The sequence below is a fragment of the Trachypithecus francoisi genome, unplaced genomic scaffold, assembly GCF_009764315.1.
Source record: "Trachypithecus francoisi isolate TF-2019V2 unplaced genomic scaffold, Tfra_2.0 Lachesis_group2, whole genome shotgun sequence".
NCBI lineage: Eukaryota > Metazoa > Chordata > Mammalia > Primates > Cercopithecidae > Trachypithecus > Trachypithecus francoisi.
The window spans coordinates 71783523-71805102 of record NW_022681465.1 but is presented as its reverse complement, the minus strand read 5'-3'; the positions used below and the strand labels follow the sequence as shown (position 1 = coordinate 71805102).

Here is a 21580-nt window from a genome sequence, read left to right as displayed (position 1 = left end):
CCTAGGCACACAGTCATCAGGTTATCAAAAGTCAAGACAATAAAAAGAATATTCAGAATTGTGAGGCAAAAGCACCACGTAGCCTATAAAGGAAAACCTATTGGATTAAGAGCAGATTTCTCAGCAGAAATCCCTCGAGCTAGGAGAGACTAGGGTCCTATTTTTAGCCTCCTCAAACAAAACAATTTTCAGCTAAGAATTTGTATCCAGTGAAACTAAGCTTCATAAATGAAGGAAAGGTACAGTCTTTTCTATATTAAAAAATGCAGAGAGAATTTGCCACTCCCAGGCCAACACTGCAAGAACTGCTAAAAGGAGCTCTAAATCTTGACACAAATCCTCAGAACACACCAAAATAAAGCCTCCTTAAAGCATAAATCTCACAGGACCTGTATAACAAATAGCACAATGGGAAAAAAAAAAGGTATTCATGCAACAAATAGCATGATGAATAGAATAGTACCTCACATCTCAATAATAACATTGAATGTAAATGGCCTAACCGCTCCACTTAAAGGTACAGAATGGCAGAATGGATAAGAATTCAACAACCAAGTTTCTGCTGTCTTCAGGAGACTCACCTAACACGTAAGGACTCAACATAAATTTAAGGTAAAGGGGTAAAAAGGCATTCCATGGAAATGGATGCCAAAAGCAAGCAAGAGTAACTATTCTTATATCAGACCAAAAAAAAAAAGAAAAAAAAAAAAACTTTAAAGCAACAGCAGCTTAAAAAGACAAAGAAGGACATTATATAATGATAAAAAGACTAATCCAACAGGGAAAAATCACAATTCTAAATGTACATATACATCTAACACTGGAGCTCCCAAATTTATAAAACAATTCTACTAGGCCTAAGAAATGAGATAGATGGCAACACAGTAATAGTGGGGGACTTCAATACTCCACTGACAGCACTAGTCATCAAGGCAGAAAGGCAACAAAGAAATAATGAACTTAAACTATACTCTACAAGAAATGGATTTAGATATTTACAGAACATTTTACCCAACAAATGCAGAATATATTCTATTCGTCAGTACACAGAACATTCTCCAAGACAGACCATATGATATGCCACAAAACAAGTCTCAACAAATTTAAGAAAATCGAAATTATATCGAGTACTCTCTCAGACCACAGTGGAATAAAATTGGAAATCAATTCCAAAAGGAACCTGAAAACCATGCAAATACATGAAAATGAATAACCTACTCCTGAATGATCCCTGGGTCAACAACGAAATCAAGATGAAAATTCAAAATTTCTTCGAACTGAACAATAGTGACACAACCTATCAAAACCTCTGGGATACAGCAAAAGCAGTGCTAAGAGGAAAGTTCATAGCATTAAATGCCTACATCAAAAAGTCTGAAAGAGCACAAACAGACAATCTCAGGTCATGCCTCATGGAATTGGAGAAATAAGAACAATCCAAACCCAGCAGAAGAAATAACGAAGATCAGAGCATAACTCAATGAAACTGAAATGAAGGCCGGGTGCGGTGGCTCAAGCCTGTAATCCCAGCACTTTGGGAGGCCGAGACGGGCGGATCACGAGGTCAGGAGATCGAGACCATCCTGGCTAACATGGTGAAACCCCGTCTCTACTAAAAACTACAAAAAACTAGCCAGGCGAGGTGGCGGCGCCTGTAGTCCCAGCTACCCGGGAGGCTGAGGCAGGAGAATGGCATGAACCCGGGAGGCGGAGCTTGCAGTGAGCTGAGATCCGGCCACAGCACTCCAGCCTGGGTGACAGAGCGAGACTCCGTCTCAAAAAAAAAAAAAAAAAAAAAAAAAGAAATGAAAAAAAAAATACAAAAGATAAATGAAACAAAAAGCTAGTTTTTTGAAAAGATAAATAAAATTGACAGACCATTAGCAAGACTAACAAGGAAGAGAGAAAATCCAAGTAAGTACAATTAGAAATAAAACGGGAGATATTACTACTGATACCACAAAAATACAAAAGATTATTCAAGGTTACTATGAACACCTTTATGCACATGAACTAGAAAACCTAGAGGAGATGGATAAATTCCTCGAAATATACAATGCTCCCAGATTAAAGATAAAAAAATTCTGAACAGACCAATAATAAGCAGCGAGACTGAGGTGCTAATAAAAAAAAAAAATGCCAACGTAAAAAAGTCTAGCACAGAAGAATTCACAGCTAAATTCTATCAGACATTCAAAGAACTGGTACCAATACCATTGACACTGTTCCACAGGATAGAGAAAGAGGGAATCTTCCCTAAATCATTCTATGAAGCCAGTATTACCCTAATAACCCAAAACAGGGAAGGACATAACAAAAAAAGAAAACTACAGACCAATATCCCTGAGATGCAAAAATCCTAAACAAAATACTAGTGAACTGAATTCAATAGCATATCAAAAAGATAATCCACCATGATCAAGTGGGTTTCATACCAGGGATGGTTTAACATCCGCAAGTCAGTAAATGTGATACATCACATAAACAGAATTAAAATCAAAAATCACATGATCGTCTGAAGAGACGCAGAAAAAGCATTTGACAAAACACAACATCCTTTTATGATTAAAACCCTCAGAAAAACTGGCATAGAAGGGACATACATTAACATAAAAAAAGCCATCTATGACAATCCCACAGCTAACAGTATAATGAATTGGGAAAAGTTGAAAGCATTCCTCCAAGAATTGAAACAAGACAAGGATTCCCACTTTCCCCACTTGTATTCAACATAGTACTGGAAGTCCTAGCCAGAGCAATCAGACAAGAGAAAGAAATCAGGGGCATCCAAATTCGTAAAGAGGAAGTCAAACTGTCACTGTTTGCTGATGATATCATCATATACCTAGAAAACCCTAAAGACTCATCCAAAAAGCTCCTAGAACTGGTAAATGAATTCAGCGAAGTTTCAGGATACAAAATTAATGTACACACATCAGTAGCTCTGCTATACACCAATAGCAACCGCACTCAGAATCAAATCAAGAACTCAACCACTTGCACAATAGCTGCAAAAAAAAAAATGCTTAGGAATTTACCTAACCAAGGGCATGAAAGATCTCTACAAGAAAAATTACAAAACACTACTGAAAAAAATCTTAGATGACACAAATTGAAATACATTCCATGCTCATGGATGTGTAGAATCAATGTTGTACAAATGACCATACTGCCAAAAGCAATCTATAAATTCAATGCAATTCTCAACAAAAGACCACCTCATTCTTTACAGAACTAGAAAAAACAACCCTAAAATTCATAAGGAACCAAAAAAGAGCCCACATAGCCAAAGCAAGACTAAGCAAAAAGAATAAATCTGGAGGCGTCACATTATCTGACTTCAAAGTATACTATAAAGCCATAGTCACCAAAACAGTGTGGTACTAGTATAAAAATAGGCACACAGACCATGGAACAGAATACAGAACCCAGAAATAAAATCAAATACTTACAGCCAACTGATCTTTGACAAAGCAAACAAAAACATAAAGTGGGGAAAAGACACCCTATTCAATAAATGGTGCTGGGATAATTGGCAAGCCACATGTGGAAGAATGAAACTGGATCCTCGTCTCACATCTTACACAAAAATCAACTCAAAATGGATCAAATACTTAAATCTAAGACCTGAAACCATAAAGAGTCTAGAACATAAAAAAAAAAAAAACCCTTCTAGACATTGGCTTAGGCAAAGACTTCATGACCAAGAACCCAAAAGCAAATACAACAGAAACGAAGATAAATAATTGGGACTTAATTAAACTAAAAACCTTCTGCACAGCAAAAGAAATAATCAGCAGAGTTAACAGACAACCCACAGAGTGGGAGAAAATCTTTATCATCTATGCATCCGACAAAGGACTAATATCTAGAATCTACAAGGAAGTCAAATACATCAGCAAGAAAAAAAAATCCATCAAAAAGTAGACTAAGAAGATTAATAGACAATTCTTTTTTTTTTTTTTGAGACAGAGTCTCGCTCTGTCACCTAGGCTGGAGTGCAGTGGCATCATCTTGGCTCACTGCAACCTCCGCCTCCTAGGTTCAAGCGATTCTCCTACCTCAGCCTCACAGGTAGCTGGGACTATAGGCACGTGACAACATGCCTGGCTAATTTTTTGTATTTTTTGTAGAGACAGCATTTCACCGTGTTAGGTAGGATGGTCTCAATCTCCTGACCTCATGATCCGCCCGTCTCAGCCTCCCAAAATGCTGGGATTACAGCTGTGAGCCAACATGCCCGGCCAGAATAGACAATTCTTAAAAGAAGATATACAAATGGCCAAAAACTATATGGAAAAATGCTCACCATCACTAATGATCAGGGAAATGCAAATCAAAACCACAATGCGATACCACCTCACTCCTGCAATAATGGCCATTAAAAAAAATCAAAAAATAATAGATGTTGGCAGGGATGCACTGAAAATGCAACGCTTACAATCTTCACACTGCTGGTGAGAATGTAAACTAGCACAACCAAAGTGTGAAGATTACTTAAAGAACTAAAAGTAGATCTACCATTTGATCCAGCAATTCCACTGCTAGGTGTCTACCCAGAGGAAAAGAAGTCATTATACAAAAAAGATACTTAAACACGCATGTTTATAGGGTCACAATTTGCAATTGCAAAAACATGGAACCAGCCCAAATGCCCATCCATCAACGAATGGATAAAGAACATGTGGTGGGGTGTGTGTGTGTGTATAGGTGTATATATATGTGTGTGTATAGGTGTATACATATACCTATACACACACATATATACACACACACATATACATACATATACCATGGAATACTACTCAGCCGCAAAAAGGAACAAAATAATTGCATTCGTAGCAACCTGGATGGAAGTGGAGACTATTATTCTAAGTGAAGTAACTCAGGAATGGAAAACCAAACATCATATGTTCTCACTCACATGTGGGAGCTAAGCAACGAGAACACAAAGGCATAAGAATGATACACTGGACTTTGAGGACTTGGGGGAAAGGGTGGCAAGTAGCGAGAAGACTACCCATTGGGTACACTATAAACTGGTCAAATGATGGGTGCACCAAAATCTTAGAAATAATCACTGAAGAACTTATTCATGTAACCAAATACCACCTATTCCCCAAAAACCTACTGAAATAAAAAATTTTAAAAACTTACTTTTAAAAACTTTTAAATGTTTGTTGTGTATCACTAGTCTTGGAATATAAGATTCAAAGCTTCTCAAATTTATTTGACCACAGAATGCCTTTTGTCAGACTTCTGATTTACATAGCCTGGAAATCAATTTGGGAAAGGCTACTGTAGTGCTCATAAAAGTTAAAACATTATCAACTATGAGAGCCCACCATTCATACTGATCCATTAATAGTTTTGAGAACAATGTTTTTTTCCCAACTGCTCTATTCAACTTAAGTTTTAACCAGAATAGCCCAAGTCCTCTGTGGTCCTGTAGTGTATTTGTTTTCTTCTAACATTAATATCAATTATTCATTTTCTTATCTTAAGACACTATACAAAGCCTCTGCTGCATAAGTCTCTAAGTAGTTGTGGGCATCACTGTCTTGTTTCCTATTTAAATGCAAGTAGCTTCAGTACTCCAATATTTAATACAATATTTACTTTAAATTTTAGTCACTAATTTTTATCAGATTTGGGTAATTTCTTCCTATCTGCATTTTACTTAGAACTTTTGCTGGGAAAGATTAAATTTTATCAAATGTCCACTTTTATCAGATTTAGGTAATTCCTTCCTATCTGCATTTTACTTAGAACTTTTACTGGGAAAGACTAAATTTTATCAAATGAATCACATGATTTTCACCTTTCATTTGCTCAGTAATGCAGTATACTGAAATATCCTGGTGGTAAAATATCCTTATATCCTAGAATAAACCTTACCTAGTCATGCTATATTATTAATTTAGATTGCTGATGAAGTTCATTCCCTAACGCTGAAATAAGAAACGTAGCTTTAAACAAACATACCTTAACTATTTGGAAAGGTAATTATGCAGCTAAAAAGACTAAGGTAGGAAAAGAAATTAACACTACATAATCTGATTTACCAGAAATTTTAATCAAATGTATTTATTTTATTTTAGTCACATTCTTATTTGTATAGATCGACAAATTTCCATTTCTTTTAGATCAAGTTAATTTTTTGATTCCCCTATTAAAATGAAATTATGTCATCTGTCTTCTAAAGATATATTTCAGAAAACATAAAGAATATGAACAGCAACTGTGAATGTTATTAAGGCAAATTTAAGTATCAGAAAGTTGAAAGATGAAAAACAAAACAACCTAAGAATAAAAAAGTTCTTTCTTAATTAATGATTCACCTAAATAATACCACCTATATGTTTTTAACTTACAAGATTTTTTATTGTAATTTTCTCTGTAATCATACAACGTACATTCTTGTGAACTACTTTTTTTTTTTTTTTTTTTTTTTTGAGACGGAGTCTTGCTCTGTCGCTGGGGCTGGAGTGCAGTAGCCGGATCTCAGCTCACTGCAAGCTCCGCCTCCCGGGTTCACGCCATTCTCCTGCCTCAGCCTCCCAAGTAGCTGGGACTACAGACGCCCGCCACCTCGCCCGGCTAGTTTTTTGTATTTTTTAGTAGAGACGGGGTTTCACAGTGTTCGCCAGGATGGTCTCGATCTCCTGACCTCGTGATCCGCCCGTGTCGGCCTCCCAAAGTGCTGGGATTACAGGCTTGAGCCACCGCGCCCGGCTGTGAACTACTTTTAATACAACAATGAATCATACAATGCAACAATACAGGGAAAAGTTGCTCAAATATTTCCTATAATATTCTTGAGTCATGGATGAGCAGATATAAATGCAAAAGAATCTTAACCATTTAATCACTGGCAAGGATGTTGAGAAAAAGGGAACCCTCATACACTGTTGGTGAAAATGTGAATTAGTAAAACCATTATGAACAGTTTGGAGTTTCCTCAAAAACCTAAAAACAGAGCTACCATATGATTTAGCGAACCCACTGCTGGGTATATATCCAAAACAAAGAAAATCAGTACATCAAAACGATATGTGTGCTCCTATGTTGGTTGCAGCACTGTTTGCAATAGCCAAAATTTGGAAGCAAACTAAGCATCTATCAACAGATGAATGGATAAAGAAAATGTGGTACATACATGCAATGGAGTACTATTCAGCCATGAAAAAAGAATGAGATCCAGTAACTTACAACAACATTAATGGAGCTGGAGATCATTACATTAAATGAAATAAGCCAGACATGCAGACAACCATTGCATGTTCTGACTTATTTGTGAGATCCAAAAATCAAAACAATGGAACTCATGAACAGAGAAAGAAGAAGGATGGTTACCAGAGGCTGGAGAGGGTAGCAAGGTATGGGAATGAGGTAAGGATGGTTAATGGGTTAAAAAAAAAAAAAAAAAAAAAAAAGAAAATATATACATATATCTATATACGTGTGTGTGTGTGTATATATATATCCGTGTGTGTGTGTGTGTGTATATATATATCATGAATATGGCCTAATATTTGATAGCACAACAAAGTGACTATAGTCAACAATAATATAACTGTACATTTTAAAATAACTAAAAGAGACCAGGCACAGTGGCTCATGTCTATAATCCCAGAACTTTGGGAGGCCAAAGTGGGTGGATCACTTGAGTTCAGGAGTTCGTGACCTGCACAACATGGTAAAACCCCATCTCTACTAAAAACATAAAAATTAGCTGGGCATGGTGGCAAGCACCTGTAATCCCAGCTACTTAGGAAGCTAAGGCAGGAGAATCACTTGAACCCAGGAGGTGGAGGTTGCAGTGAGCCAAGATCGTGGCACTCTAGCCAGGGCGACAAGAGTGAAACTCCATCTCAAAAAAATAACATAACATAACATAACATAACATAACATAACGTAACAAAATAAAATAACTAAAAGAGTTTAATTGGATTGTTCGTAACACAAAGGATAAATGCTTGAGAAGATGGATACCCATTTTACATGATGTCATAATTATGCATTGCATGGCTGTATCAAAATATCTCACATACCCCATAAATACATATACCTACTGTGTACTCACAAACATTAAAATAAAAAAATTTTAGGGTCTGGTGTTGTAGCTCACGCCTATAATCCCAGCACGTTGGGAGGCCGAGGCAGGTAGATGACCTGAGGTCAGGAGTTTGAGACCAGCCTGGCCAACATGGTGAAACCCTATCTCTACTAAAAATACAGAATTAGCCTGGTGTGGTGGTGCACGCCTGTAATTCCAGCTACTTGGGAGGCTGAGGTAGAAGAATCATTTGAACCTAGGAGATGGAGGTTGTAGTGAGCTGAGATCACGCCATTGCACTCTAGCCTAAGCAACAAGAGCAAAACTCCATCTCAAAAAAAAAATAATATTTAATAACTGAGAAAATTTAATTAATTTTCTTCAATGTGATGCTGGTATATATGAACTGAAATTACACCAAATTTAATCAATTTCCTTGGTTATTCCTTTCAAAATCAATCTGAGCCAATAAGCTTATGTTAGCTATTAGACTCAGATGGAAATAAGTCTTTATTATAAAAAGTAATAATTAGTCACAACTTCAAAGCCCTTTGAGTACACTTAATAGTATCAATCTGATCCAACCTTAATAAACTCTACAGGAATGTATACCACTCTCGCTTTCACAGTGTCCATTTTTGTTTAATCAACTACTACACTATCAGATAAAATCAAAGTAAAGAACAAGAATATATAGGCTACGCGCGGTGGTTCACGCCTGTAATCTCAGCACTTTGGGAGGCTGAGGCAGGCGGATCATTTGAGGTCAGGAGTTCGAGACCAATCTGACCAATATGGTGAAACCCCATCTCTACTAAAATACAAAAATTAGCCAGGTGTGGTGGTGGGCATCTGTAATCTCAGCTACTTGAGAGGCTGAGGCAGGAGAATCACTTGAACCCAGGAGGTGGAGGTTGCAGTGAGCCAAGACTGTACCACTGCACTCCAGCCTGGGCAACAGGGCAAGACTCCCTCTAAAAAAAAGAATATATAACGTCAGAATTCCTAATATTCCACTTACTACTTTACTGCCAAGATTGTAACAATACAAATGTTAAATACCTAAAGATATGAATGTATTAGATGAATTATCAACAATACTCACGCATCATTTGAGCAAGTCATAAATTCTCCCTTTATTTTGGGATGCCACGAGCCAGTATGAAGCATTGCTGTATGACCCTTAAAAATAAAGACAAAGGGGAAAAAAAGATGTTTTAGAAAGGTAAAAAATAAACTGACTAGAAACTGACATGTCATTTTTAAATGTAAAAATTTTTAGTTCCCCCAAAAGTGTAAAATTTTAATTATAAACCTATATTATTTTATCCCAATTTTTTCTCATAACATGCTTTGTTTATTTTGCTTTAGCTCTTTGTGTACCACCCCGTGCCCACCTCAGGAATGAACTCAGTGCTTGTATGTAACAGGTGCTTAATAAGGTGGGAAATGGAGAGGAAAATGACATCCTTTCTTCAGGGGAAAAAAAAAAGAAAGGTAAAGCCATAATAAGAAAGACAGGTCCTTCTTCAAAGATCGTAACTCCTTTCTTCAGTGGAAGACAATCAAGAATAGAAAGCATTTACAAATAAGCAAGGTGAAGGCAAGAGATTGGGAGGGAAATCCGTATTTCCTAAAAATGTGTCAACAACCTTGATTCTACAATGTCTCTGTAAAAATATGTATGTGAGAAAAGGAAGAGGTAGACTCTACCTCTGCGGACAGCGCACAGCTGCAGTCCATTAGGGGAAAGAGTGGGGCCGTGGCAGACGCGAACGACTCTGTCTGACAGCTTTGGGGAGAGCCGTGGATCTCCTAACGCGGAGGTTGAGATCTGACAACGGACAGACTGCCTGCTCAGGTGGGTCCCTGACCCCTGAGTAGCCTAGCTGGGAGACATCCCCCACTAGGGGCAGTCTGACACCCCACACCTCACAGGGTGGAGTCACCCCTGAGAGGAAACTTCCAAAGAAAGAATCAGACAGGTACACTCGCTGTTCAGCAATATTCTATCTTCGGCAACCTCTGCTGCTGACACCCAGGCAAACAGGGTCTGGAGTGGACCTCAAGCAATCTCCAACAGACCAACAGACAGTCCTTCTGACTGTCAGAAGGAAAACTATCAAACAGGAAGGACACCTATACCAAAACCCCATCAGTACGTCACCATCATCAAAGACCAGAGACAGATAAAACCACAAAGATGGGGAAGAAGCAGGGCAGAAAAGCTGGAAATTCAAAAAATAAGAGCGCATCTCCTCCTGCAAAGGAGCACAGCCCATCGCCAGCAACGGATCAAAGCTGGTCAGAGAACGACTTTGACGAGATGAGAGAAGAAGGCTTCAGTCCATCAAACCTCTCAGAGCTAAAGGAGGAATTACGTACCCAGCGCAAAGAAACTAAAAATCTTGAAAAAAAAGTGGAAGGATTGACAGCTAGACTAATTAATGCAGAGAAGATCATAAACGAAATGACAGAGATGAAAACCATGACACGAGAAATACGTGACAAATGCACAAGCTTCAGTAACCGACTCGATCAACTGGAAGAAAGAGTATCAGCGATTGAGGATCAAATGAATGAAATGAAGTGAGAAGAGAAACCAAAAGAAAAAAAGAAGAAAAAGAAATGAACAAAGCCTGCAAGAAGTATGGGATTATGTAAAAAGACCAAATCTACGTCTGATTGGGGTGCCTGAAAATGAGGGGGAAAATGGAACCAAGTTGGAAAACACTCTTCAGGATATCATCCAGGAGAACTTCCCCAACCTAGTAGGGCAGGCCAACATTCAAATTCAGGAAATACAGAGAACGCCACAAAGATACTCCTCCAGAAGAGCAACTCCAAGACACATAATTGCCAGATTCACCAAAGTTGAAATGAAGGAAAAAATCTTAAGGGCAGCCAGAGAGAAAGTCGGGTTACCCACAAAGGGAAGCCCATCAGAATAACAGCAGACCTCTTGGCAGAAACTCTACAAGCCAGAAGAGAGTGGGGGCCAATATTCAACGTTCTTAAAGAAAAGAATTTTCAACCCAGAATTTCATATCCAGCCAAACTAAGCTTCATCAGTGAAGGAGAAATAAAATCCTTTACAGATAAGCAAATGCTTAGAGATTTTGTCACCACCAGGCCTGCCTTACAAGAGACCCTGAAGGAAGCCCTAAACATGGAAAGGAACAACCGGTACCAGCCATTGCAAAAACATGCCAAAATGTAAAGAACATCGAGGCTAGGAAGAAATTGCATCAACTAACGAGCAAAATACCAGTTAATATCATAATGACAGGATCAAGTTCACACATAACAATATTAACCTTAAATGTCAATGGACTAAATGCTCCAATTAAAAGACACACACTGGCAAACTGGATAAGAGTCAAGACCCATCAGTCTGCTGTATTCAGGAGACCCATCTCACATGCAGAGACATACATAGGCTCAAAATAAAGGGATGGAGGAAGATCTACCAAGCAAATGGAGAACAAAAAAAAGCAGGGGTTGCAATCCTAGTCTCTGATAAAACAGACTTTAAACCATCAAAGATCAAAAGAGACAAAGAAGGCCATTACATAATGGTAAAGGGATCAATTCAACAGGAAGAGCTAACTCTCCTAAATATCTATGCACCCAATACAGGAGCACCCAGATTCATAAAGCAAGTCCTTAGAGACCTACAAAGAGACTTAGACTCCCATACAATAATAATGGGAGACTTCAACACTCCACTGTCAACATTAGACAGATCAACGAGACAGAAAGTTAACAAGGATATCCAGGAATTGAACTCATCTCTGCACCAAGCGGACCTAATAGACATCTATAGAACTCTCCACCCCAAATCAACAGAATATACATTCTTCTCAGCACCACATCGCACTTATTCCAAAATTGACCACATAATTGGAAGTAAAGCACTCCTCAGCAAATGTACAAGAACAGAAATTATAACAAACTGTCTCTCAGACCACAGTGCAATCAAACTAGAACTCAGGACTAAGAAACTCAATCAAAACCGCTCAACTACATGGAAACTGAACAACCTGCTCCTGAATGACTACTGGGTACATAACGAAATGAAAGCAGAAATAAAGATGTTCTTTGAAACCAATGAGAACAAAGATACAACATACCAGAATCTCTGGGACACATTTAAAGCAGTGTGTAGAGGGAAATTTATAGCACTAAATGCCCACAAGAGAAAGCAGGAGAGATCTAAAATGGACACTCTAACATCACAATTAAAAGAACTAGAGAGGCAAGAGCAAACACATTCAAAAGCTAGCAGAAGGCAAGAAATAACTAAGATCAGAGCAGAACTGAAGGAGATAGAGACACAAAAAACCCTCCAAAAAATCAATGAATCCAGGAGTTGGTTTTTTGAAAAGATCAACAAAATTGACAGACCGCTAGCAAGACTAATAAAGAAGAAAAGAGAGAGGAATCAAATAGTCGCAATAAAAATGATAAAGGGGATATCACCACCGACCCCACAGAAATACAAACAACCATCAGAGAATACTATAAATGCCTCTACGCAAATCAACTAGAAAATCTAGAAGAAATGGATAATTTCCTGGACACTTACACTCTCCCAAGACTAAACCAGGAAGAAGTTGAATCCCTGAATAGACCAATAGCAGGCTCTGAAATTGAGGCAACAATTAATAGCCTACCCACCAAAAAAAGTCCAGGACCAGATGGATTCACAGCTGAATTCTACCAGAGGTACAAGGAGGAGCTGGTACCATTCCTTCTGAAACTATTCAATCAATAGAAAAAGAGGGAATCCTCCCTAACTCTTTTTATGAGGCCAACATCATCCTGATACCAAAGCCTGGCAGAGACACAACAAAAAAAGAGAATTTTAGACCAATATCCCTGATGAACATCGATGCAAAAATTCTCAATAAAATACTGGCAAACCGGATTCAGCAGCACATCAAAAAGCTTATCCACCATGATCAAGTGGGCTTCATCCCTGGGATGCAAGGCTGGTTCAACATTCGCAAATCAATAAACGTAATCCAGCATATAAACAGAACCAAAGACAAGAACCACATGATTATCTCAATAGATGCAGAAAAGGCTTTTGACAAAATTCAACAGCCCTTATGCTAAAAACGCTCAATAAATTCGGTATTGATGGAACGTACCTCAAAATAATAAGAGCTATTTATGACAAACCCACAGCCAATATCATACTGAATGGGCAAAAACTGGAAAAATTCCCTTTGAAAACTGGCACAAGACAGGGATGCCCTCTCTCACCACTCCTATTCAACATAGTGTTGGAAGTTCTGGCTAGGGCAATCAGGCAAGAGAAAGAAATCAAGGGTATCCAGTTAGGAAAAGAAGAAGTCAAATTGTCCCTGTTTGCAGATGACATGATTGTATATTTAGAAAACCCCATTGTCTCAGCCCAAAATCTCCTTAAGCTGATAAGCAACTTCAGCAAAGTCTCAGGATACAAAATTAATGTGCAAAAATCACAAGCATTCTTATACACCAGTAACAGACAAGCAGAGAGCCAAATCAGGAATGAACTTCCATTCACAATTGCTTCAAAGAGAATAAAATACCTAGGAATCCAGCTTACAAGGGATGTAAAGGACCTCTTCAAGGAGAACTACAAACCACTGCTCAGTGAAATCAAAGAGGACACAAACAAATGGAAGAACATACCATGCTCATGGATAGGAAGAATCAATATCGTGAAAATGGCCATACTGCCCAAGGTTATTTATAGATTCAATGCCATCCCCATCAAGCTACCAATGACTTTCTTCACAGAATTGGAAAAAACGGCTTTAAAGTTCATATGGAACCAAAAAAGAGCCCGCATTGCCAAGACAATCCTAAGTCAAAAGGACAAAGCTGGAGGCGTCACGCTACCTGACTTCAAACTATACTACAAGGCTACAGTAACCAAAACAGCATGGTACTGGTACCACAACAGAGATATAGACCAATGGAACAGAACAGAGTCCTCAGAAATAATACCACACATCTACAGCCATCTGATCTTTGACAAACCTGACAAAAACAAGAAATGGGGAAAGGATTCCCTATTTAATAATGGTGCTGGGAAAATTGGCTAGCCATAAGTAGAAAGCTGAAACTGGATCCTTTCCTTACCCCTTATACGAAAATTAATTCAAGATGGATCAGAGACTTAAATGTTAGACCTAATACCATAAAAACCCTAGAAGAAAATCTAGGTAGTACCATTCAGGACATAGGCATGGGCAAGGACTTCATGTCTAAAACACCAAAAGCAACGGCAGCAAAAGCAAAAATTGACACATGGGATCTAATTAAACTAAAGAGCTTTTGCACAGCAAAAGAAACTACCATCAGAGTGAACAGGCAACCTACAGAATGGGAGAAAATTTTTGCAACCTACTCATCTGACAAAGGGCTAATATCCAGAATCTACAAAGAACTCAAACAAATATACAAGAAAAAAACAAACAACCCCATCAAAAAGTGGGCAAAGGATATGAACAGACATTTCTCAAAAGAAGACATCCATACAGCCAACAGACACATGAAAAAATGCTCATCATCACTCGCCATCAGAGAAATGCAAATCAAAACCACAATGAGATACCATCTCACACCAGTTAGAATGGCAATCATTAAGAAGTCAGGAAACAACAGGTGTTGGAGAGGATGTGGAGAAATAGGAACACTTTTACACTGTTGGTGGGATTGTAAACTAGTTCAACCATTATGGAAAACAGTATGGCGATTCCTCAAGGATCTAGAACTAGATGTACCATATGACCCAGCCATCCCACTACTGGGTATATACCCAAAGGATTATAAATTACTCTACTACAAAGACACATGCACACGTATGTTTATTGCGGCACTATTCACAATAGCAAAGACTTGGAATCAACCCAAATGTCCATCTGTGACAGACTGGATTAAGAAAATGTGGCACATATACACCATGGAATACTATGCAGCCATCAAAAAGGATGAGTTTGCGTCCTTTGTAGGGACATGGATGCAGCTGGAATCCATCATTCTTAGCAAACTATCACAAGAAGAGAAAACCAAACACCGCATGTTCTCACTCATAGGTGGGAACTGAACAATGAGATCACTTGGACTCGGGAAGGGGAACATCACACACTGGGGCCTATCATGGGGAGGGGGGAGGAGGGAGGGATTGCATTGGGGAGTTATACATGATATAAACGTCATGCACATGTACCCTAGAACTTAAAGTATAATAAAAAAAAAAAAAAGAAAAAAAAAAAAAAAGAAAAGGAAGAATATATTTTAAGTGATTGGGGAAAATTAGCCCCGCTAAGTATAGAGAATACAAAAATACTATAATTAAAACAATGTGATGCTGGTATATATAAACTGACATATACATCAAATCAACTAGAGTACATAGTAAACATAAACACACACATATACACAAATGCCTAATTCCCTTACGCAGCAAACTCAGCTAGAGTGGTCTCATACAGCAAGTCAGATGTATGTGGGACAGAAAAGAGCCTGGTCCTTTTTAGTATAATAACTGCAGTATCTCTTACTCTGACACACTTCAAAATAAAACTATGATTAAAGAAGTAAAATGTACACGTTTAAATGACTTACAAGAAAAAGAACAGTAACTCTCTGGAAAGATACATGGGCCTGGAGATCATCTTCAGCCAAAGTTGTCTACAATGCCTCAAACAGTATCTGGCCAAGGCCTGCCATTCTGTTTATGTTTACAGAATACAAATGAGGGGAGGTGGAGACTCTTAGCCATGTTGGAGGCATGAATTGAACCAATACCTGGAAGGACTAGATGGCAAGTCTGAGATCTCATTTTCCACCCCTGAACTCAACGCCTGCACATCCAACTATCTACTTGACATTTCTATCTGTTTATCATAGGCATCTGGAACATAATAGGTACAAGGGAAAATCTTGATTCCTTCTGTCCACTTTATTTTCTATCAGTTTCTTTCCTAGTAGTTCAAGCTAAAAACGTGGGAGTTGTTCTTAAATATTCCCATAACCATAGCCCTAAAACCTTCTATCTACACAGATTCAATTCACCAGCTATTCCTGCCAATTCTGTCCAAAGTATATTCTATTTCTATTCACTTTCTAAAATCTATTCACTTTTCTCTTTTTCATCACTATCACTTATTCTCTCACAACATTCTCTCATGCTTCTGCATCAGTTAATAGGTACTGTAACAGGTTTGTTATTAATCTCTCTGCTTTTTCCTTTTTTTTTTTTTTGTTTTCTTGAGACAGGGTCTCACTCTGTCACCCAAGCTGGGGTGCAGTGGTGTGTTCACAGCTTACTGTAGCCTTGGCCTCCTGGGCTCAAGTGATCCTCCTGTCTCAGCCTCCCAAGTGACTGGGATTACAGCAATGAGCCACCATGCCTGGCTAATTTTTGTATTTTTTGTAGAGACAGGGTCTCACCATGTTGCCCAGGCTGGTTTTAAACTCCTGGGATCAAGTGATCCACTTGCCTCGCCTCCCAAAGTGCTAGGATTATAGGAGTGAGCCACTGCACTCACCTCTGCTTTCATTTTACTTCATGCGCTCTACATAGCAATCAGCATAATCCTTTAAAAATATAGTTCTAATGCAGGAACAGAACACCAAACACTGCATGTTCTCACTTTTAAGTGGGAGCTGAAGGATGAGAAGATGAGAACACATGGACACATTGTCAGAGGAACAACACGAACTGGGGCCTCTCGGGGGCGCAGGGTGGAGGGAGGGAGAACATCAGGAAGAACAGCTAATGGATGCTGGGGTTAATACCTAGGTGACGGGTTGATCTGTGCAGCAAATCACCATGGCACACATTTACCTATATAACAAACCTGCATATCCTGCACATATATGCTAGAACTTAAAATAAAAGTTAATGGAAAGAAAATACGTGTGTGTGTGTGTGTGTGTATAGTTCTAAATATGCCATAATGTCAGCACAGTGGCTCATAACTATAATCCCAGCACTTTGGGAGGCTGAGGCAGAATAATCACGTAAGGTCCACAGTTTGAGATCAGCCTGGGCAACAGAGTGAGATCCTGTCTCAACAAAAAATAAAAATAAAAACTTAGCTGAGTGTAGGGTAGACATCTATAGTTTCAGCTATTAGGGGACTAAAGTGGGAGGATCACGCGAACCCAAGAGTTGGAGGTTACAGTGAGCTATAACTGCACCAGTGTACTCCAGCCTAGGTGGCAGGGTCAGACACCATCTCAAAATAAATAAACTGATCAATTTAATTAAATTAAAATGCCACTTCACTGCATATAACCTTTTGCTGGCTTTATAACCTCTTACACAGTGTGATGGTTAATACTGAGTGTCAACTTGATTGGAGTGAAGGATACAAAGTATTGATCCTCAGTGTGTCTGTGGGGATGCTGCGAACTGAGATCAACATTTGAGTCAGTGGGCTGGGAAAGGCAGACCCACCCTTAATCTGGGTGGGCACAATCTAATCAGCTGCCAGTTCGGTTAGAATATAAGCAGGCTGAAAAACGTGACATGAGAGACTGGCCTAGCCTCCCAGCCTACATCTTTCTGTCATGCTGGATGCTTCCTGCCCCCGAACATCAGACTCCAAGTTCTTCAGCTTTGGCACACAGACTAGCTTCCTTGGTCCTCAGCATGCAGATGGCCTATTGCGGAACTTTGCAATCATGCCAGTTAATACTTGATAAACTTCCCTATATGTATATTCCATTAGTTCTGTCCCTCTAGGGAACTCTAACATACACAGTCCACAATGAATTTTATTTTCTGGCTCCACATTTCTTGCAACTTCACTTATTTTGTGTTCCCTCATGACGAACACGTACCAGCCACTTCCTTCCTTTCAGTTCCTCCAATACGCTCAGCTCTGCTCCATATCAGGGCCTTCTTATATGCTTTCCCATATGCTGGAAAGCTCTTTTTTCCACTTTCCCATGACTGACTCCTTCTCATTATTTCAATCTCAGTTGATATGCCACTTGATCAAATAAGTATTCCCTGGTCCTCTATGTAGGTAAACATGGCCCATGAGATTGTTCTTTACCTTAGTACCTGTGCGTTTCCTTAATAATAGCCATCATAGTTTGTGGTTCTTTATTCATTTTTTGACTTTTGGAACAGTGTTAGCATTTTACATATTCAGACGAAAAAATAAGGATGGGACAACCAAAAGCTGAATATAAACAGGAACAAATCAACCTTACATTTAAAATGAATAACACATATACTGAAAGAATAAACAGAAGGTAATATCCCAGAAAACTATCTACCCTATAAGTGGGTTGATGGCCCCCAAAAAGATATGTCCATATTCTAATCCCAAGAACATGTAAACATGACCTTATTTTCGGAAAGGGTATTTGCAGATATAATTAAGAATATCGGCTGGGTGCAGTGCCTCATGCCAGTAATCCCAGCTCTTTGGGAGGCCAAGATAGGCAGATTGCTTGAGCTCAGGAGTTCGAGACCAGCCTGGGCAACATGACAAAACCCCATCTCTACAAAAAAAAAAAAAAAGAAAAAAAAAATTATCCAGGCATGATGGCACACAATGGTAATCACAGCTACTCAAAAGGCTATCACAGCTACTCGAAAGGCTGAGAGGGGAGGTTCTCTTGGGCCCAAGAGGTTGAGGCTGCAGTGAGCCATTATCACACCACTGCACTTCAGCATGAGCATGAGCAAGACAGCAAGACCCTGTCTCAAAAACAGAAACAAAAAAATCCAGATGTGATTCTGTGCAGGCTCTAAATCCAATGTCCTTATAAGAGACAGAAGATAAAGAGATAAATCTAAATGTCCTTATAAGAGATAGAAGACAACTGGGCATGGTGGCTCACACCTATAATCTCAACACTTTGGGAGGCCAAGGCAGGCAGATCACTTGAGCTCAGTTAGAGACCAGCCTAGGCAACATGGCTAAACCCCATCTCTACAAAAAACACAAAAATTAGCCAGGTGTGGTGGCAGGTGCCTGTAGTCCCAGTTATTTGGGAGGCTGAGGTGGAGGATGGCTTGAGCCCAGGAGATGGAGACTGCAGTGAGCCGAGATCACTCCACTACACACCAGTCTGGGCAACACAATGAGACCCTGTCTCAAGAAAAAAAAATCAAAATAAAATTTAAAAAAGAGAAGAGAAGACACAAAGAGAAGGCTATGTAAAGACAGAGGCAGAGAATGGAGTTATATAGCCACAAGCCAAGGAATACCCCAAGTCACCAGAAGCTGAAATGGGCAAGAAAGGTCATTCTTGCCTACAGCCATTGGAAAGACCGTGATCTTGCCAACACCTTGATTTTGGCCTTCTGGCCTCTGTAATAGTAAAAGAATAAATTTCTGTTGTTTTAAATCACCAAGTTTGTAGTAATTAGTTAAAATAGCCCTAGGAACCTAGTACATATTCTCAGTCTAAGACCAAAAGAACTGTAAATAAATATTGAATTCTAATTAATACTTTTGTTTCTTTTTTGCAGCGGTATACATTAGCAATTCTGAAACTGCCTCTAATATAATGAAGAACTAAGCCAAGAAGGAAATGTATTGGGGATAATTGGAGTAAGGGTTAGCCCTGTTGGAGAAGATAGTTACAAAAGTGAAAAGGGGGAAGACTAGAACGAACTCTCTGATGTTAAATAGAAATTAGGGATAACAATGTGAACTCATGATTTTTACTAGGTAGATAAAATTGTTATATATGTATATATGTGTTAGTTATTCTCTAGTTCTGTATGTTAAGAATGTCTAGAAGTAATATACTCCAGCAAAACTAACACAGAGATCCTGGTCTCTAACAATCACCTCCTCCTAAAAGGAACCAGGGCTTCTTGCAAAAATTATTGATTACAGAGATGGAATAGGAAAGGAGCAAGATGAACGTGGAACATTTTGTTGTATTAAAAAAAAAAAAGTACTACAAAGATGATGGACACGTGTTAAAAGGATAAAGCACATGTTGAAGAGCCTTCTGCTGGCTAAATCTGCAATAGTTAAGGCATCAAGATAAATAATGATAGTAACGAATTATAAACCATTGACTAAGACAAGAACCATTGAGTGTTTACTAATATAATAAATATACAAACAAAGAAAGCTCTTCCTTTTAGTAGAATGCTACTGATAAACATAAAATGAATGATAGAGTTAAAAGATCAGCATTTTGCAATCAGTAATAACTGATTCAGGAAAGAATCAATAGATGCTAAAACTGTGGAGGAAAGTTTGAAAACGATTATTTACAAAGTCTCAAAATCTCCCTGCAAATTACTTAATAATTGCAATGAGAACACAGTAACTTTATAGTGGAAAAACCTGGTAGACACCACCTTAAACAAGTGATCTAGGTTAACATCACCAACGCAAGGACAAACTGAAACTGACATCACATACTTCCTGGTATGACGAAGAAATAAGGACACAATACCATTTCTGTCACAGTCCTTCTAAAAGTGCATAACCTGATTCAAAGTATGAGGTAAAATCAAATTCTACATTTTATCAAATCACTGACCTGTAGTCCTCATAAAATGTCAAGGAAAAATAAAGACCAAATAATGCAGAGAAGCCATTACCAATTAAAGGAGACAACAGATACGATGATTATACACAATGTGTGATCTTGATCAGAGCCCGCAACTGGTGAAAAAATCATTAGAGAGACTGTTGAGATAATCAGTGAAGCATGAATATGGAAAGTGATTTAGATAATAGTATTTTATCAGTGCTAAATTCATGGCTATCCACCAGGCATGGTAACTTGTGCCTGGTAGTCCCAGCTACTAGGGAGGCTGAGGCAGAAGGACTGCTTGAGCCCAGGGATTCTATTCCAGCCTGGGCATCAAAGCAAGACCCTGTCTCTTAAAAAGAAAATTATGACTATGTATGAAAATGTAATGTTATTAGGGAAACCTCACTGAAGAATTTAGGAGTAAAAGAGCATGACATTTACAACTTACTTTCAAAAGATGAAAATTAAACACACATATATGTGATTTATATGTATATGTATATGCATATACATATATATATATATGAGAGTGTATATACAGGCGGAATAGGAAGGTGGGTTAGTCTGTATTAGTCAAGGGAGGAATGGAGGAGGGAAAAGGAAGGAAGGGGTAAGGTGAAAATAAAGCAATGAGACAAAATGTTAGCAATTGGTAAACCTGAAAAAGAAGTATAAAGAAGCTTTATACCCCTTTTAACTTACAGCTATTCTGTAAGTTTAAAATTATACCAAAATAAATAATTTTATTAAGTTTTTTTTTGAGGGGGGGTTTGTTTACAGATGAGAGTCTCACTTTGTTGCTGAGGCTCAAGTGCAGTGGTGCGACCACCACAGCTCACTGCAGCCTCAACCTCCTGAATTCAAGAGATCCACCCACCTCAGCCTCCCAAGTAGCTGGGACTACAAGGCAAGCATCACTACACCCAGCTGATTTTTTATTTGTTGTAGAGATGCGGTTTCTGCTATGCTGCACAGGCTAGAAACTAAATG

At 38.6% G+C, this 21580-nt stretch overlaps 1 protein-coding gene across 3 annotated transcripts in view; it reads right to left on the bottom strand.

The window, feature by feature from the left end:
• WDR70 (WD repeat domain 70) overlaps window positions 1-21580 on the bottom strand; it is a 386140-nt gene that overhangs the window by 231873 nt on the left and 132687 nt on the right. For all 3 annotated transcript variants that reach the window (XM_033179392.1, XM_033179394.1, XM_033179393.1), the window contains exon 9: window positions 9165-9241. In XM_033179392.1, the coding sequence (XP_033035283.1) occupies window positions 9165-9241 (77 nt within the window). The remainder of the gene's footprint in view (window positions 1-9164; window positions 9242-21580) is intronic.